Genomic DNA, 25,094 nt, shown 5'->3' with positions numbered 1-25,094 from the left:
ACAGTTCCTAAAGCTTTTACTATCTAAATAGTAATTAAAATTAATTGTGCTATGTCCTCCCCTGTTAATTAGAAAAGAATGGGAGAGGATGAAAACACTGTAGCAGGCATAACTTTTGATCCTATAAAGTTTTACACAAGAATTACATGAGAAAAAAGACTAACTCCAAATTAAATTCTGTACCTTGTTAATGGTTTCTGCAAGAGGATAGTAGGCATTTTAAAGAAAAAGTTTGAAGTAGAACAAGCATGAAAAATGCAGAAGTTTTCTACCACTGAATGAAAGGGGTCTCAAGTTACTCTGCTAATATTGACAAAAGTAGCAAAGGACAGAGGATTATAATTACACCTTCAGTGTAAGACTAGTATTACATTTAATAAGGTTTCTGATGCTGCATTAAAACAAACTCAACGATGAAAAACACACTGAGAAAAACAAATATTCCTTGATTATTACTATGAGAGTAAAAGAGCAGAAAAGTGCTTTAGCTCATCAACCTTAACCGAGTAGACTTATATCATATAATGTATTTGCATACATTAAAAAGCTGCTTCTGTAGTAGTTTTCTCCATCAAAAGTTAAACAAAATACATTTTTGTATTCTTATTCCACAAGGGAATTCAATTTATTTCAATGATTGTTTCTTCTCCCTGCAAATCTTTACCCAGCCAAAAAATCTACACACAAGAATATAAAGACACTATTTAAATAGAAAAGATGGTTGAATTAATAAGTGATTTCTGGCTCAGTTTAATTTACTTAGCCCAGGATCCCTTGAATAATACCAAGGTCTGATACACACGCCTGCTTACTCGTTCCATTTGCGGAGCGGAGTGAGTTTTCCCAAGAGAGCAACAAATGGGCAGAGCATAACATTTTAAAAGATCACAATCCCCGTGCAAATCAAGCTGAACTGTAAATTACCCTGGCAGACAGAGACGTGTAAATAGAGAATCACTTACCCCAATTCTATTACAAGAACTACAAAGTTTTTAAGAGTCAGGTTCTTTGAATACTTCAGGGAAAATGCAGTATGCAGCTGCTGCTTTAAGCCCGTAAATTGGACAGTACTGACATTATAATCAACTGTTTCTGACACAAAGCTCGCGAGAGTTGGCAGCAGCAACTTGATCTGCAGGCAGCCGTTCCTTAGTATCTGACATCTGCTCAAAGGCTAATGGTATCATTGGAGAAATGCTACAGAGAGAAACCAGTTTTGGAGGAAATCAGGCATGAGCTTCTATAGGAAAGGAAAGAGGCAGTGATTTGTTTTTAGCACAGGGCAACAGTTTTATCTGGGAAGATAAACAGATCTACAAATATAGTAAAATCCTGCCTCTTTCCTTCATCATGCCTGGAACACTGACACTACCTGTTCTTTTTCGCTGATGTACAGCTCAAGATTAGCACAATGTTAAAGTATCGCAGTTTTCTTTTCACTGTAACATTAGTCACTATTTTGGTTATAAACAACTGTGGCAGATAAAAGAGGAGTGTCCACTGCACAGACATGTCAACAACTGGCAAGCATCACTGGTACTACTTGACTCCTGGCCATCTGAGGACTACTGTAGACGTCTGTGTTGTCCTATAATGATGTTAGGGTGAAAAATGGTAACCATATGGCATCACACACAGTTTTCTCTCTCTTTTTAGGGTTAAAAAAATAAATCATCCTACTTCTTAATGTATGAGTATAGTCCTTTAGTATACAAGTATAATCCTTTTTCCTGAGTCTGCAAAGTATTGTTTCTGTCAGAGATCGAGGCTGGGGATGCCAACCCAATCTAAACTGCGTGCCAGAGCTGTCAGGGCTGCTGCCCAGCTGGGGACGTGTCACAAAGCGCAGGGGCCCACGGTGTTTGTGAATCTGTGCCTGACCCATCCCCAGCTGGGAGCAGGACCCGCATTGCTACAAGCTACGGAGCCAGCTCCGGAGAGCTTATATAAAGTGCAAATGTCATGAGGTAGAAATGAAGGCAGAAAAGAGACAGGGAGGGGAGAGAATAAATAAATCATATACACCCCAGTTAGAAAATGTCTTGTCAAAGCCATGCCCCTGAGCCACTGTGTGATGCTAGAAGGCCATCCCTTGATGGCCAGGGCTCCTGGCCCCGGGCAGCATCCGCTCTACAAGGCTGCTCTGGGTAAAGCAACTGTCCCACCCTGCAAGGTTAGCTGCTACCAAGGCCTTTGCTACCCCTGCTGGAGCTCGAGACAATTAACTTCCCTCTGTTTAATCAAACTACAGCTCTGTTTCAATTACACAAAAGCAATATTTGGCAAAGCGTAGAACAGAAATAAAGCAGAAATAAAAAGTATGAAGTTTATAGACCTTAACATGAAGACTACAAACGATTTTTAGAAGCTAGCATATGAAATAGTATTTTAATAGGGAAATGCTCAAGAAAGCATGTTCATTTGGTCTTTCCCAGTAATTTTACGATCTACCTTCAGAATCAGACATTCAATGGGTGCATTGTAGGGACCTGTCCACTGGAGAGAATATATCCCATTCTAAACCCAATCCACATTATAAATCCCAGAATTTTTAGCATGGAAGTGTCCAATACAGTTGCTAGTTTGAAATTCAGAATTCCTAGCCAAGATGTTGGTTGCAGTTATGTAAACATAAATCCTAAATAACAAACCAGGGTTAATTTCAAATCAAGTCTAGAAACAACTCCAGCTGATTAAAACTTTTCAGGTGCAGTTTCTTGCAGGAAACACTAAGTTGTGCTGTTTAAGGCAGTTTCCAATTTTCTCTGACACACACATTCACTGACTCAAATGCCTCTGTTGGGAACATTGCCAGGTGACACACATTTGCTTCATTTCCATGACATCAGAGGAATGAATCATAAGCCCCAAAACTTGTTAGAAGCCACTTTTAAACAAGGTATTTTGGATGCTTATGACAAACTTGTTTTCTCAATCTTCATCATGGTCTTCAGCAGTAGAAAATGAGCAGAAGACATACACAAAATTCTCTTTCTGGCTTCATCGTTTTTCCAGAGTTGGCCATGTTGTACCACATCTGCTTTCACCACCTTGTTCTCTCTCTTTTCCCCTTCCCTGCTTCCCAAGGCTCTGGGAGCAGCCACACACCCTCACACAGGCCCAGTTACTAAATGCAAAATGTGGAGCATTCCCATGGGCTCCAACAAGGTGACCCTGCGGGAAATGGATGGCTGGTTTTGGCTCTCAGTTCAGCCTTGGGGTTACCTGGCTGTCTTCAGGGAATGGGGACACTGAGGCCAACTGTGGAGACTGTTATAATTCTTGACTGCTACACTTTAGTCCAATGTTAGAATATAATGCTATACTTTTTAAGAAAAGTAACCCCCCTTCTATGATTTTTCCTTTAATTAAAAAATTAACATATAAATTAAAGTTTCACCACCATGTGCTGTGAGAAGAAACACTTATTTTAGTTATTCCTTAGATTACTAAAAATACCTGAGAGAAAATTAGAGATTAAATACACTTAATACCTTTAGTAATTCTGTGTAGACTGGTCATTTTCTCAGCTTTCCTTTGGGAGTTTTAAAGGAAAGGTGGCACAAAACAGCAGACATATAGAACAGCATGTTTATATATGTATATATGCATATATATATATCTATATACTGATGATACATTTAAATATCCTTAGCCATCTATCTGTCCATCTATCTGTCAGACTTTGAGGTCATACAAATCTTTATTTCAGGCAAAGTTCTTAAAAAATCACCCCCAAAGATAGGAGTTTTTTCATCATTCAGCACATACATATGAAATAGATCTCACACTGACACAGGAATTTTGGTGGAAGAGGTGCCCAGGTCTCTTAGGAAATGAAAACAAAGGCCAGCTCTAGGAAAGATTGACATTTAATAGCCTAAGAAGCTTAGAGAATTTAAACAATATGTGTTATAGAAATATCAAATGGTTTTGTCATGTTTTTGTTTATTATTAAACTGCCCTTCAAGATATTACCTAGACAGAAGCAGATGTTTACCTTTACGAATACCCCAAGTGATGCACATTTTGGATTATACTCAGGAGTCACCTAACAGAGCTGAGAATCTCCGAGGGAAAAACCTGTTTGAAAAATGATGCATCTCAGCTATTCCGAGCAGAAACCATGGGCCCCTTTCCCAGGATGTCCTCTAGGCTTTAAAGGTTTGTTCACATGCGAAGTGTCCCCTGCTCTGGATTTGACCCTGCCTTTCCAAGCCATTTACAGTCTCAGAAAGAGCACCTGGGCTCCCATAAGAATAGCCGGGCTGAAAAGCTTTGTAAATGTCACTTCAATATAAAAGATATCACACATGAAGTGTTTGAAAATATATATATACAAATTGTATGTATAGGTAGGAAACTTTTTTCTTTTTTTTTTAATTGCTAAGAGAAGAAACGAAAGGCAAATTATAGCTATACTATATGAAATGTCCGTTTTAAGAAAAAAATAAAGGAAGAGGTTTTGTTTAAATTCCAGCTCTGGTAAGCTCCCTTGGGGGGCTTGTCTGTCTCCAATCACAGGCTGAGTTTTCCCATAGAGCAGCTGCATGACCTTGGCTTGCACTTCTGAGAAAACTGCTATGTCGTGAGAAAAAGCTGTGAAGAAAACAAATAAACTCAAGCTGTACAAGATAAGAAAGGTGAAATTGCAGACAGGAGTAAGATTGCTGAGATGGGGACAGTTAGCAGCTCAAGAACTCAATGGCAAAAACACTGAAGCCAAAAGCTGTGAAATCTTCAGGTGAAAAAACAGAAGACAGGAGCTCAGCAGCAGCACGGATCCACTAATGTTCAGCTTTGGGGCTTATAGTCACATTATTTGACTATGCATATTATGAAATAAATAATTGCCTTTGATTTTAAGTTGAGTTTACCCTGCTTACAGTGCATCTCTGCACAGTAGTTGTCCATATACAGTGACCCTGGGACAGTTAGTTCTTCCTGCTCTGCCTGTATTTCTTCTGCAAATCTCATCTGCGTGTGACACCTCTGTATGTAAATTTTCATGTTAATGTAAAACACTGACACCATAACACTCTCACCTGTTGAGAGACTGAGTCTTGCTAGAAGTGATTGCAGCTGGTCACCAGACCTGTCTGAAATTCTGTCATTATTCTGGTAATTCAGAGAAGTCTCACTCTAGAGGAGCTTCTAGGATGAGAATGCCACCATAGAAGTGCACAAAATACCTGGTGGAGTAGGCGTCTGCCAAAACTGAGAGAGTAATGAAGCAGAGATGAAAATATCCTTGATGTAGTTAATGCCATCCAGGTATTACATCGAGGCTCCGTTGAGAGGCCGGGGTTTGTCTCAACATAAGCTTTTTGCTGGGAAGATTGGTATCATCCACATGGCTGATCTCCTGAACTATTCAGCATTTCCAGAGATGACTGCTATTCCACTGTCTGAACCTTCTGAAATGCCATCACCCAATGCCAGGGTGAGCATTTCCAGATTGTGCCAGTGAACACAACACAGGTCTGCTCTGCTCAGGAGGCTTCAGTTGCTGTTTGAGACTAGCAGAAATTTCAAACAATATTTCTATTAACAAATAGTTAGAAAAGTCATGAGAACCAATTGATTCGAAGGGAAATTTGATAATATTAGGAAAGGTGTCTTAGATGCATATCATGAAAATGGATACCAATTTATTAAGTATATAGAAGACACTAACACTCATATAAGCCATTAACATAATTATATTTTCCTCTTATTGTTTCAATTATGACCTGCTGTAACTTTCTTATTATTACTCTAATTATAGGTTAATATAATTTCCTCTTTATTAGCACAGTTATGGTCTGCACTTTTAGAATATTCTTGGAGAAATCTGAGCCAATGAGAAAATACAGCCAGTGGAAAGATAGACGCTTTATTGTTATTATTATTTCTTTTGAATGTTCATTTACTCTTAATCCCCTATGGTATTCTTACATAACTCATTACTTTGTCTCATATAGGGATCAGATTCAATAAAGAAAGTAAAGAATGACTAACGCATACACAGCATGTCTTGCATAACATTAGCACCATTCTTTAGCTTGTAAGAAAACAGGTAAAACTGGAGCGTTAACAAAAAGCTGAAATGTTGTGTGAACATGGTAAGTTTAATTGAATTACATGCTAGGTTTCACAGATTTCTGAAGATGATTAATCAATTGCCTATAACCATTTTACATTTTTACTTTCCTATGGATACTAATGCTCTACTTATTTAAAATTACGTAAAAATGTGTTTTACACCACCAAGGCTAGCGTGGGTATGTTTGAAGCAAGGAAGTTCAGATTAGTCTGCCTTTCCTCTCCTGACTTCAATCAGATAAATGGTTAAAAAAAAGAAAAAAAAAAAAAAAAAAAAAAAAAAGATAAAGGTAAGGTAAATGGTCCAACTTAAATGGTCCAACTCACCCAGTGTACTGGTGGGAGAAGAAAGAATCTGGAGATTGCAAGGACTGAGCTAGGGGTTAGTGCTGGCTTTTTTCCCCAAGTAAAGAGCATGCTGTTTTGCAAAGCATGACATTGGTTTACGTGTGACCCTTCACTGACAAAAAAATATCTTATGTGTTATCTTGTGATATTCAATATATTCATAATATATTCAACAGATATTAAATATATTTGATAGCTATTAAATACATTAAAATAGTTGTGTCTTTGCAGTCCACTCTCAAAAGCAGAAATGACACATGGGTGGCTCTGAAAACTAAGGCTAGCTACTGGTAATCACCTACCAAGAGCAGTATGAAGTTCACTCTGTGATAACCCATCCTCCCAGACTGAAACTCTGTGAATAATTAAGAATTTTGATCCATAAATTAGCTCATTTGGGTCTGTTAAGTAGAATTTGAATGGGGGAGGCAGGAACTATTCCCAAGTCTCAATTATCACCCTTTATTTTAGGCCTCATCACTACTATGATTTTCCATCTTTCAGTTTCAGTAACGATGAGATACACATCTCTCATGAAAAAAGCCATATTGGTGTCCAAAGGTTTAGCTTAAGCCACTGCTGTTTTCAGATTTCAGTTTGATCCAGCACACTGAAAATGTGAATGAAAGGACTGAGGCTTACATTGGGACCTGCTGGGACCTGACGGTGGAGAGTTATAGAGGAAACAAGCTCAGCATGCCCTTGCCCACTCTTCAATAAATGGCTCATGGCACCCAAATGTGCCACAGCTATGGGTTTTAGTAGAAATAACTTTGGTGTCTGTCACAAGGTAAAACTTCAGATCCACCTGTCACTGCTCTGCATGGGTCTGAAGTGCATTGGAGAGGAGGTGAGAGAGGTTTCTGCAGCCCGCCTGTTATTGAAGGCAGCCGGGCTGTGCCTTTCCAACAGCTCTGCTCAAGCAGGGGGAAGGCAGCACTGATGCTAGTCAGCATCAGGTCATGTGTTTGATTTACCCTCGCTGTGATGCATCAGAGCAAAACTCAAAAATATTCCAGAGTTATTTCTTGCTTACTTCCTATAATTCACAGCTGATTTGATCTCTTTGTCTATGTGTTCTGCGAAAGAAATATAACTTCAGGCAAAACAGATGACCCTGGAAGAAGTTGTGCTCATTTTGTTACCCCATGGCACAACACACATAGGCACGCACTGACCTCTGCCATCGGGTCACGTCCAGAGATTATTACACTCCTGAAAGCCGAGGCACTGCTGAGCACTGTTAGTCCTCTCAGAGCAGCAACCTTCTCAGGCCGAGTGCCTTTTTAACAGAAGGCCCCTTCACTCTGGGGATGTGCAAGCATTGTGTAATCATGAAACCCTCATTATAAACAGCTGTGCAATTTTTTTTTTTTTTTTTCAAGAACATGCCATGATTCAGGAATATTGGGTAATCCATCACAATACCATCTGCTTGAAAAACGGAGTTGTCAGAGCAGGTGGCTTTAGGGTGAAGTACAGCAAACTCCCTCAGGTTTTGCTGTATGACTACATGTTAAGTACAGAAACTAGCTTAAAAGTAATATGAGGTTCAATATGATATGATGTTACACACCTACATCTTTGTAGGGATACAAATTAAAATTTTGAGTCCAACAGTATTCTTGAAACACTAATGATGTTCCACTATTATGAAACATCATTTTTCATGAGAGAATTATTCTTCATCAGTAGCATCCATTAGTTTCTTGCCAGTATATTCTGCCCTAAACAATTTCCTGGTATATTGACCTGTCTGATAAACTCCTCTTTTCTTCCTCTCACCTTTGCACCAAAGAAATCATACAAGCCTGAAACAGTGACTTTTCCCAGTCTCTTCCTACATACCACGCAGTAGCATTTTAACACTGAAAACAATCTGTAAGTGGATTTTCCTTCAGCATGGGTTGCAGCAAGTAGAACAGGAAAGGAAAACCTCAGTGCATGCAGGTAGAACGTGGCACCGCAGGCGGGCACCGTGCACATCGGTTTGGCAGAAGAGGCACTTTACCAGTCACAGGAACATTGCGATTCTCTGTTCATTCTCTCCCTTTTGCCTGAAGGCAGGTTCAGTACAAAATGCACAGAGACAGTCTTCAACCTGAAGGACTTTCTATTTATCAGTCCAGAGATACTGGGAAATTAAAAGATGTGCCCAAGATCATAAGGAAGACTGAACTGCATCCAGACACACAGAGCATTAAAACATCACCTTTGGTTTGTTTTAAATCCCTGAGTTTTATAGGTTTTCTCTCAAAGCATTACTGAAAATTGAAGTTTTTTTTTTTTTTTTTTTTTAATAGCAATCTTGAATACGAGCAGCATTTCCATCCATTTTTCACAGTAAACAGAATTCATCCTTTGGGATTCAGAGGCTGCATTTTCTAAAAGTCACAAAGGCAATGATCAGAAGAAGTTCCTGCCAACTACTCCAGGGCTCCTCAGCTGGTGGATGTACCATGGGGAAGGACAGTCACTTCTGAGCTCTCTGCCTGGGAGCTGCCAGTGCGTGTTGTTGGAGCCACCGCTGCAGCTGGGAATCTTCTGTGCACAATAATTAATCATAATAAAGGTTGTAGTGAGGATTTGGTCTGGAAATGGATTCCAAAGGCACAGATGGAGTATTATGGCATTAAGAGCCTGCATTTTTGCCAAAGCAGCAACTTGCTTGTATGGGGAAAAAAAAAAAAAAAAAAAAAAAACAAAAAAAAAAAACACACACACACACAAAAAAAACAAAAACAAACACCAACCCACAGGTAGGCAGGCACTCACCACACTAAGCAGGTTTTACATGGTTTGCCTTTCAGCATCTCCAGCATTACCTAGCCTGCAGGGACATCATAGCTTTAATAAAACGTCAGCGCATTTCCCAGGGCCATGGGAGAAATGATGTACAATGGCTAAGGTTTGCTCAGTGAAGACATTCAAGTAATTTTAACTTTCATGTTCATGCAAAACATCTTGTCAGCAGCTGATGAAAACTACCTAAGATTTTAAATGTTGTACAAAGAAATGCAGATGCCTGTGGTGTTTCCTTTCTGATTAAGCACACTTGTACTGATATTAAATATGAACTCTCCTCCCCAGTGAAAGGGCATTTACCAGTGTTTAGGACTTAACCATGTGAAAAGTGAAGGGCAATTTGTTAACTCTCTTGTGCTGCCTTGTCTCTCCTACTCCTTTTATTCTCACCCTCAATTTTTAGTTAGCTGTTCTCATCATTGCCAAAAAATGTGCAGCGACGTCCTTAAGCACAGAGTATAAGAAGTTTTTTTTTCTAATAAATATTAATTGTAGCAGTAAAACAGCAAAATAAAATAACAGTAAGAAAAACAATCAATAAATCTGTATAAAAATTAAGCACTGGGGCACAAACAGGAAAAGCAAGAGTCAGAGCACTTTATAGAGAAACCTGGAAGCTATGTCAAGAGAAGATGGGCAAGGTATGAAATGTTTGTGAGGTAACTGTACCAGAACAGACAGGAAACAAGATGTATGACCAAAGGGAATGTAAATAAACTGATCCAGCTCTTTTCTATTCTTCACAAACTGTTGTCCTTTTAGATCCCACTGTGTCACCATGCAAAAGATTTTGAGGCAAAGCTTAGAATGATGTTTCAGTGATGGGTGCCTAGATTTATGTCATGACAAGCATGGGAAATGGGGATTCAGTCTGTGATATCAGATTTGAGCTTCTCCAAAATGGAAGAGAAAAAAAAAAAAAAAAAAAAAGTAGCCCTGCAGTTTGTATACCACTGCATCCTGATAACTGGCTGTTTCATTGATCCCGCTGGTCTGCCCTACTTGCTATTTCAGCCATGGTGTGTCTACGGGTACCTCCCTATCCCAATACCTGTGTCCATATGTGTTCAGCTGGTCCCTGCAAACCAGCCCAGGAAGACCATCTGCTTGGCAAGCAAAAAATGGGACTGTGCACAGCCAGCACATAACAGCCTTCAGATCAGAGCCAGAGTGAATACAAATAAACATTTGTTTTGGAAGATCAACTAATGAGTCAATAGGATCAATATCTGTAAGAAATATCAATATCTATTACATGGGCTGGTGTCTGTTCAGTGGACTAAGAGCTTCTTATCCCTTTAGCAATCCAGGTTAAGCATCTGAAGACAACCCCTGCTAAACAAGTTGGAGGAATTTTCAAACTCTTCTTTTGGTATCTCTGGCTGTGGGATGAGCTATCAAAGGGCTCTTCAACAAGGATATTATTGTCCATCCAGTATGCTACACTTGAGCCAAAACATGAGCCAGGAGCCCAAGGATTTATGAATAGTTAAGTGGCGATTTTCCAGCTTAGCCATTTCCACTACAGATGCATATTCAACAGCAGAGGTTACAAAAGTGCTTCCTGTGCCTTGGTGGGTAATTATTCAGTAAAGTGACTGAAAGACAGACATATTCCCTCTTCATCTAAAGATGCCATAAAGATGTATCCAAAAACCTCACTTGAACAACATGTGTGAGATTCTCCAACCATAGTAAAAGCCCCCACATCTGCTGGAGATGCTAGTGACACCACAATGACCACTCAGTCCAGTGACAATAAGCAGCATTTGACATAGCAGGTGCCCAAGGAGCAACTAATTTACTGATTTGTGGCATTTAGAAATCAGTGTTTCCTATTACTGCCATAAAGGTCTTTACCATTGGCCTGTTGGAATTTATTATAGGGCCATTTTATTTTAAATTTATACAGAAGAAACCTTTCTCACAGAAAGTTGTACTGGGTTTTCCCTCCACGGCTGTAGTTTCAATTATGATTGTAGTGGGATATGTAAACACATCAGGTAAGGGCAGTCCAAGTGAAAAAAAGTTTTCAGTCTAGGAAAAGTGACGTCCGGTGGAAGCAGAAACATGGGATACACACACTGAAAACCACAAAGTAACATTTGTCAGCACATACACCATGTAGCCATGAGAATGTATGGCAACAGAGTTGTGTTAAATGTTTATGGGAAGCTCCTTCCCGTGCAGTGAGAAACAGAGGTGTTTGCCTGAGATAGGGTCAGTGAGAAATGATGTCTGGAGTTTTTGGCAGATGGCATGTCAATAGCAGGCAAAACAAGAGGTAGGCTGAGGGCAGGCAGTGAGGACAAGTCATTCGTACTTGGAGTTCAAGCATGTGCCTGCCAGCTCGGTTGTCCCCACGGTGCCTCAAAGTCGCATGAAACAAGTCTGATCTTGGCTTACCTTATCTCATTTAGTATCAGTCTCTGGCAGGGCATACAAGAGAATGTCAGTAAAAATGGAGCCGTTAATGCATGGATTTTTAGCACTCCATACAATATGCCTGGCATTGCTGCAGCGCTGCCGGTAGGCAGGACGCTGGCACTGTCACCATGCGGTGTGCCAGCGCCTACCGCAGTTATTAGCATGTCTGACTTTGACAGGATGCCTTAAGAGTTTCTCTATGGGACAGCTGTTACATTACATCATATCAGTGCACAGGATAGAGCTATTAATGACTCTTAATGTGATACACTGCATCCTGACAGTGCATGATATTAGGCGTCCCTGAATCACGGATATTGATATACCAGCCCTAACAGCTCCGAAGACGAATGGTGCCAATGTGTGCTACCCACGTCTGCAACACTGCATAGTAAAAACATTAGGCAAACACACCAAATGTTTTAGCTCAAAGGAAAATGATGAAATTTCGAGCCTGAGTCTGACAGATCCAATGAATGTAAAAAGTAATCTGAATTTTACTTTCCAGGTGTCCACCTATTCTTGGGTTAATGACTGAGTGTTACAACCAGCTTTACAAAAATATAACAAAAATATTGCAGCTCATTTTCTTGGCAGACTGTTTGCATCACTTTAGTTTAGGAAGCAAACCCTTTTACAACAATCACAGACATGTTAATCAGCCAAAAAAATTGTGTTTACTTTGTTGCTCTCCAAATTTAAGCTGACCTAAGTGATTTGATACAAAATTTGTAGCAATAAGAACAGAATTTGGTGGACACATATGGCAACACAGTGGATTTGTACTACAGAATTGTTACGCCTATGAGGGCAATGATTCACCCTCTAAATGTACTGTAAATGCTGATACAGCATTCAGTTTGGTGGCACAACTGGCACTGTGAAACTAATACTAATAAATGTTCCCTTCATTTAACATGGAAAAAAAGAGCTTTCTCATAGCCAAGCATGAATACTGGGTACATGCTGATTCTCTGAGTGGGCGTTTGATCCTCAATTGTCAAGATTGGCAGATGTCCCCAAGCCATAAATTAAGTTGTTGCTGACAAATTCCTTTTGGTAAAATGAAAATATGGGGTCGTATTGGCCAATAGCACGGGAAGCAAAGTGGAGGGAACGATCCCACCAGCACTGGTGTGGCTGTGCTGCCCCAGCCACCACCCAGCAGTAGGGCCTGATGGAGAGGCCTCAGCTCAAAATGGCTGACTTAAGGCTCTCCGTCCAGAAATTAACCCTGTCACCTACTGCGTGAGCTGAGCAACAAGCAAAGTATTTGGCAGTGCCTGAACCAATGTGTTATCATTTTCAGGTGATGAAAAGGAAACGTATGTGAGAAATAAAGTTGTGTTTTTGCACTCAGTGCCAGGAGGAGCTATGCTTCAGCACCAGCCTCTCCCAAAGCAGTTCAAACCCCTTTGTATGCTGCCATATCTCCTTTTCCACTGAAGTATGGTGGGTCTTGAATCCTCTGTATCCCCAACTCCAGCTACAACACTAAAATAAATGCAACCTAAGCGTGAGCTTAAAAAAAACTTTACATGCAGTAACTGTATGACCAAGTGGCCTAAAGCGCTTCACTACAAGTCATACTTCAGCCACAGTCAGACTAAAGTATCCAAAGAGAAACCTGAACATTTATTTGTGGTGACCATGGTGTAAGAATCTTTACTGCTAAAAATAATTCTACTTCTTGGCTCAAAACACTTTAGCCTTTCAGTGCCTTCATAAGCCTCTCTTAAGATATATTTTCTCTCAAAGCAATACAGGCTAGCATCAAGGGGTTTTTCTGTCAAATTAAGCACAGCTGAGGAGCCTGAAGAAGAAACTACACTTAGGACCAGCCCCAACATTGGACTGGCACTGCTCTCCTAGCTACAGCCATTTGCTTTTGACCCACTTAGTAAGATCTGTAAATGAACTGAAAATTATCTATTGCTTTCAGGAATTTTGTTCAGCAGCTATAACAGTGCCAGCTGCATTCCTAGGAATAACATAGCCCATTCTTCAAAAATCAAGCAAAATAGCAAATGCAATTAATGTTATTGGCACCCTTTCCATTTCACTGTCACATCAGAAGGTACACACTGACCAATGTCACATACTCTGAAGACACAGAAGAAAGAGAATATTATTATTGGTGTTTGTATATTCAGTTTATGTTAATGTATTATTTATTTTGTTTGGCTATATTGTTATAGAAAAAGCCAGCAAGATGAACTCTTATTTTTCCTGAACACACTTTTTTTTTTTTTTTTTTGCCTATTTTTTTTCTTTAAATTTTGCATAGTTCATATTGCAAGCTTTTCTTTTTTAGTTATCTGCCTCTGGCTATTATCTTGGAACAAAAATTCAGACACATTCAGCAAAAAAACACGTGTACTAGCTGGCCACAACTATGCCTCGAGGTTTCAGAATCATAGATGTTGGAAAGGAAGAGACCTATTAATTCATCTTTTTGCAATACCCTTGCAGTCTCATCTTTTCTATTTATTCTGAAAACCTGAGGTAAAACAGTATCTTACATACGAATTAATGAGAAACAGCTTCAGTTCTGTACAGGCAATGAGTTGGCTTAAGGGGAAAGGAAAGTCCTGCATTTTCCTGTGTAGATACCTGATCCGATGCATTAGAATAACCATAAACCACCAGGCTGTGCTGTTGCCCTTAAGCAGTATGCATCACCCACAGAGCTACGCTACCATGCTTGATAGCTGTTATTTGACTGAGAAGACCCTCAGATCCTAGAAAACCAGAAACAAAACAAGCCTCTCAGACTCATTTTCCTCTTGATTTTACAGCTCAGTATATTTCATAGGACTTTGGCTCTTTCTGTAAACCACTGGCAGTGTTTTCTGGCCATGAAATTCAGGTATGAAAATAAATAACCCATCTGCACAGGCTTAGCATGCAAACACTGCAAAGCTGATCCATGAATTGATGTTACACTCAGTGCAGTTTCCAACAACCCATTCCTTAATGTTTGTCATTGCAGATTACTTTCACTACTGCATTCCACCCCCCCCCCACACACACATAGGCTGTTTTGTTTTTTCAGTTACACATTATTTCAAAAACCACAAGTGTACTGAGGACACGGCTTGGGTGACACCTTAAATAGGCAGATGCTGGCCAAGATGCTGACCATCAGGTCTGTTTCCAGTGGTAGCAGCATTGCTATTTGCATTAGGCTAATCATTTGAATTCTGGATTAGCCCGTATTGTTTACAGACTATTTTTCAGATTACCCTCCCTGATATTTTATACCTGAGCTATTTCTTTTCCTGCTAACTTATAAACAGATTTAATTATTTCAAATCTCTTACAGATGGTATTCAAAGAACCTTCTCTCAAGTTCCCCAACACTCAATTTAATATTTTGTTTCTATAGGACTGATCAACCCTGACAATAGTGCGATTCAAAATTATTTTTCCACTCTGTGTGACTAAAGAAATGTTAACTGTAGAGAAGTTATAACATCTTTCATTCAATAAGAGAAATTTTACATAAAAAGAATGTGTATAGCCATGCTGAGTCTGTCCAAAGGTAAAACATCAAATGCCAGAGAAGTCTGGAAAATCAAAGTAGAAGAACAAAGTAGATGTAATGATGCTTGTAAAACTTCCCAGCCAGCAAAAAAAATGAGTCTCAGTGAGAGTCGATATTTTTGTATCTTATTGCCACCGAGATAATTTTCTTCACTGAAATTGTTCAAGCACTTTCTGAAGCCTTGTAAACATCTAGCATCCAGAACATCTGGCAACAAGATCACAGAATCATAGAGTGGTTTGGGTAGGAAGGGACCTTAAAGATCATGTAATTCCAAGCCCTCTACCATGGGCAACCTTCCACTAGACCAGGTTGCTCAAAGATCCATAGCGTTAACTATGAGCCATGAAAAACTGTACCTATTGGTTTATACCAGAGCCCACCACCTGCTAATTTTACCCATAATACAATTAATTCCATACTTCTAAGACTAATATAAAAAGCAGCATAACTCTTGACCATCAGGATATGATATCTCCTATGCTTTCTACATAACAAGAAAATCCAGGAACCCAAGTCTTTAAACCTGGACAAAATAACTGAGAGTCACACTTGGAGATGATTTAGTTTAATCTTATATTCCACCTCCCTAAGCATTTGCCTATGTGTTGTCTTAACTTTCACAAATCTTTTAGTATAATTCCTCAGCTACATTTCAACTTTTTGCTAGCTGCTGGAGAAGTTTTGCCATGCTGTCTGCTTTCCTCCTTGAAGGATGCAGCAGACAGTGCCTTCTGCCTTCCCACAGAGTACTCAGAGAAAAACATCTTTTAGGTCAGATTAAAAAGAACAGGGAAAAATACACCTCTTCTTTCATTGTGGGAATACGCTGGAGCACAATTCATTCTAACACAAGACATGAGAAATGTAACTCAGTTATTCAGTTCCCATCAGGGCGCTGGCAATGCCTTGATTTGTGGATCACATGTGAGTTGCAGATGACATGCCACAAGGTTGATTTATCTCCCAAAATAGTCTCCCAAAGAATACAAACAGATTCTTAGCTAAGGTAAAACACAATAGCAATGTTGTAGCCTGCTTCTATCCGGTTACTTTAAATGTGTATCTTTCTATTCAGAAAGGAGGTAACTATATGTTGAGGGTTTTCAGATTTACCACTTTTAAATTCTGATCTGAGAAGTAACTCCTGCTACGTCAAGCCCAGTATCTTACACTGAGTGATAAATGTGAATATAAAATTACAGAATATTTAGAAAATAAAGAAATAGGTAAAAATCTCCCATATTTTGAAAGGTTAAAAATCTTTCCCTACAAATCTGTTCAATGCCAGCAAAAAAAGTTAATAGGGAATAAAAGAAGTCCTGAGGAGACCATTCAGTTGTAGCTTTAGAAGACTTATGACACAATCCATCACCAAAGCCCATTATGGAAATTTGATAACTACAGGGTAAAAGGTAACTTTCTGCCATGGATTAAAAACTGTTCATGAGATAGGAAAAACAAAGGAGAAGAAAAAAATAGCTAATTCTTGACATACAGAGAGGTTAATAAGGGAGTGCCCCAAGGCTTGCTGCTGGGACCGATTTTTGTCATTTTAAATCCCAAGCATAATGTAAAAAGTGGTACCAGCTTACTCAGCAATTTTTATGTGCTTCTCTATTGCAATGAATACTTGTACTTGCTTGTTTTAGATCATGCTCAGTCTGTATGTCTTAACTGGTAATAGTACCCGCAAGACTATCAGGGCATGCAAAGAGGAAGCTTAATCTCGTGGTTACACTTCAGTAGAAATGTCCCAAGGGAAGAATCTGTGTTACTTGTGATTGCTCATAAATCAGAACAAAGACAATTTTCTTTCAAATCATTCAGTGAGTCTGAAGCTCTGCAAAACAGATAAAATATTTTTTCCCCTTTTACACTAGGAAAAAAAAAAAAAAAAAAAAAAAAAAGTGGGGTCCATGCTGCTGCTGTGGAAGAATTTGCTAGTGCATCTGAATGAATGGTATTTAGCATCAGAGATTATTTAAATACCAGGTCAACTCTGTCTTAAACCTAAAGGTTTAAGTCATACCATGGATTTAGGCAGACTTTCAACATGGAAGTAAATGGCATAAAACTCACTTTTCCAGTAAATATAGCCAATTAGGAAAAAATGGTAGTTGAAGATTCATGCAGGTGAACATTTATTAATCTATCAGTACAGATATTAATGGATTCAGTGACGGCTGTTTAATTCTCAAAACAAAAGTCTAAACAACAACTCAGTGTCTGCTTATTCTTTAAAAGTGACCCAAAATGGCTAATGTGTTGCAGATTACTAGTAGCAGAAGGATAAACCCAATAAAAGTTTGCTGTTGTTTCACATGCCCTTGATCCTGAATCGAGTTTAAACCACATCACAGAAAACATAGAAAACATTCAGAAGAAACAAACCAGAAATGCCTTCTAGGCAACAAGATCTTTAAAAAGTGTTAAAACAGTTTTACACCCAATTTTTGTCCTTTCTGACCAGCAAAACCAGCAAAAGTCTTTCAACTGTGCAGCATCTAAAAAAGCTGAAAAATTGCTATGGCCACACTGATTTAGAGAAATCTGGCTCAATTATCCAATGCACATATATCAAGATAAAAATACTAACTACAATGAATACTCATGATTCAGAACATGAATTGATTAACAGTTCAGCCAAAAAGTTGGCTTTGTGGTATATTTCATATTAAGGCATCATGGCAGGGGGAATTGGCAGAAAGCAAAGTCGAACATTTCATTCTCATTGTCAGCTGATGAAGCAATGATCTCAGAAAATCAGTTCCCTTATGCCAATGCATATTGATGAATGCAAATATGTAACGTTTTCATGTTCATTACAAATAACGTTGCCTACTGTAGGCCAACTAAAATATCTAATTTTTCTAAAAATGTTCTTGGAAGGCTTCCCATCGTACACAGTACATTTACCCTTTTTAGAATAATGTAGAGCTGAAGTCAATAATTGTATTTTATTTCATGTTGTGTGTGGCACATGCAAAGTATTTGCCTTTTATTCACAATGCAAGATTAGCAGTTCTGAGTCCTGAAGGTCCCTGCAGGGGAACAGATGGATATCAACAGTTGATTTCTACCTAGAAAGGAATTCAGATTCTACCCATGATCTTTATTGGTATTGATGGGGACATCTACAAAATTGTGTATATATATGTTGACAATTTTTTTTAAATCTGTATTCTTCAATATCTCCTTTTCTCTTACTTTCAAATACATTGATGAAGGTAAGGCTGAGGATTCTGCTTTAGTTTGTCCATTGCCTTTAGTGTTATTTATCTGTTAAGAACACTTTAATTAAACTTCAAGGCCTACTAACTGTAATAATCTCAAAAGCATGTATTTGCTGGAGCAAACTGATAGCTTTTGCTCGCGTTTTCTTTCCCCCTTCTGAAAATGGTTTTTAGCAAAAGTCAATGTTATTTTCCACAGCAAAATTTCTCAAGACTTCCTGTCCATCATATCCAGACCTCTACAGTTATAAGAAATCATTATATATTTTTTCACTCATTGTATGATTAAATATAATCTTGTAGTTTCTTGCCCACTCTGCTCTTAACATTTGACAATCTCAGTCACTAGATTAGAAATTACTCTCATTTCCAGACTAAATGTATATGCAACTATTTTTATTGAGTGTTACCACTTTTCTCTTATGTCAATATTTCTTTTTCTCCTCCTGCATATTTATTTGCTGTAAAATTTATAAGAAGGAGACATCTGCATCATCTGCATCCTTTTTCTAAGCTGAGTCAACTTGTTTCAGCCTACCAGATTTGGAGGGCGGGGGGGGGGGGGGGGGGGGGAAGAAGAATTTACTTTCTCCTCACCACCCTAATAAGCCTTGTCCATTCTGACCTTACTGGAAAGCATCATTATTGAAACAGAGGAATCAGAAAGATATGCATCATTATTGGAAAGTACATCAATATCTTATATTTCATGCCTTATTTCTGTACTATTCCACTCAATCTATCCTAAATTAACAAGAGCTGTTGAATGTTACTGTTTGTCCTCAAGTACGTGACTTTGTTTGATTTGACATTACAAAACAAAATAAGCTTGTATGATAGTTTGAGATGAACACAGGTGCAGAGATACGGGCAAATTCTCTGAGATACAATTTTGCTTTCTGACTGCTCTACCACATTTCCTTGGCTGCTCTGAACTTGCACAGGGCTCAGTTTTGCAGGTCTTGAAGTCATCAACAACAGTAAGTTGCATGCTGCTGTATTATTACATTCTTATTTGAAAAAGAAAGCAAATCCACAGTGGGTTTGGCATTGTAGAGTAACATACTTAGTTGAAAATAAAATCTATATTTTTTCTTCACAATCCTAAAATTTCATCTTGTTTCTTTGAAACCAGGCTGATAGAGAGCAGCCCATCAAAAGCAGTGGAGCCAAGATGTTAAAAACAAACAAGAAATCAAATAGCACCCTACCCCCTACTTTTTGAAAAGTTATTTTTCTACGTGCAAATGCACTGCTTAGAATTATTCCTCTGGCCTTCCTTGCTTGGTTTACAGGGCCCCCAGTGACCATTCTTCCCTCCAGGCTCAGCAGCCCCATCTATTTTGCAGCTGTTTTGGCAGTCTGGTAAGAGAAATGAGGGACGAGCATTTCTTGCACGGGAGAAACTCTGGGAACAGGAACAAAGAAGCAGAGGAAGCAAAAGCAGGATAGGTACTGCCAAATAGGGCTTGAATGACCTGGAGTGGGCCAGGAGCATCAAGACCTAATTTGTGCATTATTGGTGTTACAGCACCATCACCAGACAGTCTGCTAATATGCCGTCTTTGCATGGAAAGGAGGCGAGAGGGATTGGTACCCAGCCTCTCATCTCACCCTTCTGCCTGATTTCCATCTCACTGCAGCGTTGCGGTATCCCTTTCACCTGGTAGGAAGCAAACTGCTTTGCCTCGGCACAGAAAGCGGCAGCATTCCCCATGAACAGTGTGCACCCACATAAACACACACACAACCCCCAGCAGAAACAGTCTCAGATGCTTTTTGTGATTTTTTTTTTTTCCTGTGCAGAAAGCTGCTTTGTATAATTCCACAATGACTGAAAGGATTTTCAGGGGAAAAATACATCCAAATTAAAGTCAGTCACTTTAAAAACATGGAAAGAAAATTGCAATCAAACTTCTGCCAGAGAAAAACAGGCATAGAGAAGGAAGAAAAGCCTTTCTAAGAGTTTTACAGCTGGGAAAACCTAGAAACGTCATTTTTCAGAACCCATAGAAATGCAGATTTGCTGCTCGTTCTCACTAAAACAAGTATGCTGGCTTAAAAATACCTGTTGTGGTATAAGTACGGAAATATTTCTGCAAAGATTTAAAAGATGAAGATCCCAGGGAGCCTGAAGCTGTCTGACAGACCAGCCTGATATATCTAGGATCCAAACACTGGCTGACCAGGAGCAAATGTATAAACTGAGATTAATCCCAGAAGGAAGAAAGCAAAGGTTTAGCTAACCACTGCTGTGGGATCATGTGTGTTAATCAGCCTCATTACCTACAGCACTGACCTCAGCACTACATTAATTGGTGATTAACTTCACCCCTGCTACAGCTAAGTCTGAGCCCATCGTGTGCTTTTTGAAGGACTGTGGATGGACTTGGGGTCAGCTGGGAGAAATGGAAGGGGAGAAAGGAAATATTGAGAAGAAAGAAACTCCTGTGTGGTGAAGGAGGAATAGCCATTTCTTGGTGCTTCACTTCAAGCAGTGAAATGTTAGATGCATTGCATTAATTGCTGTAAGTTTTAACTCTGAGATCTCCAGCATATCAGCAGCGTTTTGATGAGCTGTGCTTGAGGATGAGCTCCAAGTAGCCTCCTATCACAGGTCTTCCCCAGCCTAGCAGAGAGGTGCAGCACCTAGCAAAGCCACCATCAACTAATGGAGAACTCTAAGGTCTGAGGTTTGCTACCTCATGGCATGACTGCAGAGCAAAGAAAACTAAATCTGAAGCCTTATTATACATCTCACCCTTATTGCCAACACTTATATGCCAATGGAGTAGCAGGAAATCAGCTGAGAAGTGTTTGCTCTATTTCTTCTGTTGCACAAAGGCTGTCTGACAGCATTATCAGCTAGAAAGAAATAGCTGCAAACTGCAGTGTAAGTGCATTTATTATGGCTGGATTTTTGATGATTGGAAAATTCCTGGTGGGAGCTACGAGAAGCAAGCATCTGACATTTAAAACATTTTAATTCCACCTTGATGTCCTGCTAACACTTTAAAGAGAAAAGAGTAAATGCAGTTTCATTCCACACTGATGCATAATGTTCCTCTGACTTGGTTTACTCAGCCTAATACCAATTCTCACTCTAATATTCCTGTGCAGTTTTAAGGTTGATGTTTATTTTTTTTTAACCATAACCAATTTAGGAGTTGTCTTTTCCTCTGCAGCACTGTTAAGTCCCACAACAGACCCATTTAAATCAGGGTGACCCCCCATAAACTGGGTACAAACTACCTCAGAACTCATTTTCATGTGTCTGTATGCATTGCAGAGTCACCCTGCATCCTCACAGTGTGAGACAGAATTATCTATATAACCTTTTTTGGTTGTCCAAAATCAGATGTATTCAGAAATATTGCAGGGCTACTCTAGTAAGGTAAAACCATGCAATTAACTGGCTCTTTGTTCTCCTAGAGCACACTTTTCATTTCCAACACCAAAGAATACATGGAAAGGACCAACATGACATTTTTAGCCATTAGTAATTACTTAATTGCTCCTGCAGCAGAGGACCCCCAGCTTCCAACTTAATATCTTTTGTCCATTGCCATGCACAGCTTAAGGCACAGCACCAGGTATGAGCAGGCCTGGTCTGGTGCCAGAGGCTGCCCTGGCAGGATCAGCAGCCAGCTCCTAGGCTGTGGGAGAAACAGGCCCAGGCTCGTATCACTGCCCTCTTCTGCCCCTTACAATATCAGAACTTCCACCTCCACAGCTTTAAACACTTTTACCTGAAACCAAAGCAGAAAAGACAAACCTCGAGAGCTGATTTTCCGTCTCACTGCTTCTTTCCTTCAGCAAAGAGCATTCTCAGACCAATCAAGGACTGCCAACTAGTTGAGCTCCTTATATCTGCGACTGCCCTGCTGTCAGATAAGCAGCAAGTTTAAGGAGCCAGGAGCATTACGTGACTCAGAGGGTATGCTACTTCTTATATGTAAATAATTTACTTAAATAACGACACATTGCCAAACAACTGAAGGAAACACGTGTATTTCTGCGCAGCTTTGATCACACATTTGTGCCTTCCCTACTTTGCTGAGACCTTTGCCTGTGACAGTGTACTTTTATAGCTGCTGATATGAAGGCAGTTTTTTGCTCGTTTTGAACATTTTTCCAGGAACTGGGATGAGGACATGTAGATCTATTCTTTTTTTTTTTTTTTTTTTTTTTTTTCCCCTTAAGCACTTCACAGTTTTAATTCACAGAGTAGATTTGCCATCTGAGCTGAATATGATAGATTCCACCTTGCTTTAATTAGAAATTTAGAAGTATAAGAATCTAACATAATATTGGGTTAGTCATCAAACTCGTTTATTCAATTTTCATATTTGTTCTTCCACGTCTGTATGAATGTGGGATGTCAATTCAGTACCTGGGACTGAGAAATGAGTCTTTCTGCTAGTGCCCCAGTCAGCTAACTGCTGTGGCATACAAAACAATCTTAAAAACAAAAACAAAAACAAAAACAAAACTAAACAACAACAAAAAAAAACACGCATTTTCTGTATGTTTATTGAATCAAAAATCAAATCTTACTCTAAAAATAAATATCTGAAAAATAATTCAAGTTGAAGAGTTTCTACTGTTCAGCTTTTGCCAGTCTGCAATGTTGTAAATCTCATGCTGTCACTAGATTGTATCTTCTGTCCTGTCTGTATTTGCCATATGCTTTATAAACTCCTAAACCTGAGACTTTTATGTCCTGAGTTTTGACCGTCTAAAGCAACACCGGGCACTTAACCTGGAGATAATGTCTGACTCACTCCAGACACTCACATGATCGTTCCCAGGCTGCTATGATGCTTTGAAATCAATTAAGTACAACATAAACGTCATTCATTCCATGGTAAATTATAAAAGTGTGTTTGCAGCAGAAGTAGGTACAGCCACACCAGCACTGTTAGCTAATTTGGCTAATGATTAACAAATAACACAAGGAATATTGGTGGTGACTCAGACTCCGAGACTTCTCAGGAAGGGTGATGCTGAGATCTTCCAGCTCTTACCAGGATGTTTTCCAGTTTTAGAGCTATGCTGCCAAGTCTTCCTTGCTGTCCCTTATTCTAGGACCCTTTGTGCTGCTCAGACAGGTCTAATCCCTGTTGCAAGTTTGTTCCTTGCTGTAGCCAAAGGAGCTGCTGACCTGAGTCTTCCATGCAGTGTTTCCCTGCTCAAGATCTGCCTATACTCAGTCAGATATTTGCTGCTCAAGAATGATTCTGTTCTGTGCCAGCAGATTTAGTCAGGGTTTTTTATTTAAAGGTATTTAAATTTAGGACGTGAAAATAACAGATGCATTTTTAGCTTTCTGTAATACCGCTCTTAAAACAGCTAGGGGACACCAAAAGTGTGATGAGCGGAGTCCTGTGAGAAGCTGAGTGCAGCAGGCATGTGATTGATAAGCAAATAGGTGAGCACGTTCTGCAAAGAAAGCTGGCACAGAAAAATGGTGCCAGCTCAAGAGGAAACCAGGCAGAGTTTTTTTTTTTTTTTTTTTTTTTTTACATTGGGATTTTTGTTTATTTCTACAGTATTTAATAAAACATGGCTTGATTTATGTAAATAAACATCGTTGCACCCAAGACGTCTTCACTAATTTCACTAATGTGAGGTAAATGTGTGTTACTTGACTGATCTGGACTGCTGAGTTTCTAATTATGATTATTACTTTGTGAAAAACATTCACTGAGACTATGATATTTCACATATAGATATTAGGTTTATTTTTCTCTATACATTAAAATAGTTCTGCCTTTCAGTATTATAACTTGGAATTATAATCTTCCCACACTTCATAAGACTTCACTGGTAGTTTTGATCCTTGATCTGTTTATGTGGTAATTATCAGCTAACTTAATTCTTTTATCAAATAACTTAATTCTTTAAGTAATATAAACAAACTTAATGTTACATTTTTTTACACTGTATATTTCTGGTATGATAAAATGAGGTGTATTACAAGTCAAGGTTGTTTTGTTCAACCAAAACAACCACATTAATTCTAAATTCCCTGTAAACAAGAAACAGAATAAATGTTTTCCAAGTAGAAAAACAAATCCAGCAAGGAATAAAACATGATCATTATTTTAAATACATAATACAAACGTGCAGAAACACAGAATTTCAGTTTTGAAGAATGTCAGAATATTTCACAGTTTGTGGTGGTATTTTTTTTCACGCAATTTAAGCTGATTTTTTATCTTAACCAGCCTTTACCAGCCAACCAGAGTTGTTAATCTGATTAATTTCAGGTATTTATGTCCACATATATCCACATATGTCCACATATCCAAGCCTGAATTTTTTGATTCTGCTCTAAACTGGGACTGATCTGAATATGTTGTTTTTGTTGGTTTTTCTGTTTGTTTTAGACAAGCACTACAGTCACTGACCGAATTTACCTGAGGATAAACTACAAGCACTTAAGTAATCTGATTTGCACAATAGTGTGGTTCCACTAATGTCATTGATACTATCATAGTTTATATATGGATCAGAAGATTTATTGGTTTTAATAACATACCAGCAGATGATTTTTCACATCAGTACTTCCTTGACTTCAAGTTAATGAAAGTAATCTTTAGAACTGTATTTGGATAATCAAATAGATTTAGTTTCTTAATTTT

The 25,094-nt window shown here is 38.9% G+C and overlaps 1 protein-coding gene across 11 annotated transcripts in view; it reads right to left on the bottom strand.

Annotated features, from left to right (window-relative positions):
- The window catches only part of BCHE (butyrylcholinesterase), a 52,096-nt gene extending 29,737 nt beyond the window's left edge, over positions 1-22,359 (bottom strand). For 3 of the 11 annotated variants that reach the window (XM_084529249.1, XM_084529247.1, XM_084529256.1), the window contains exon 1: positions 803-822. In XM_084529249.1, coding sequence (XP_084385375.1) covers positions 803-821 — 19 coding nt within the window. In that variant the 5' untranslated portion in view covers position 822. Of the gene's footprint in view, positions 1-802; positions 831-962; positions 1,253-22,196 lie in introns of those variants that run through there. The other 8 variants (XM_084529254.1, XM_084529251.1, XM_084529252.1 and 5 more) reach the window with 5 other exon arrangements.
- Between the last annotated feature and the right edge of the window lie 2,735 nt (positions 22,360-25,094).

The sequence above is a fragment of the Aythya ferina genome (genome assembly GCF_964211825.1).
Source record: "Aythya ferina genome assembly, chromosome: 9".
Lineage (NCBI taxonomy): Eukaryota > Metazoa > Chordata > Aves > Anseriformes > Anatidae > Aythya > Aythya ferina.
The sequence above is the reverse complement of the archived record's forward strand: the minus strand, read 5'-3'. Positions and strand labels throughout refer to the sequence as shown.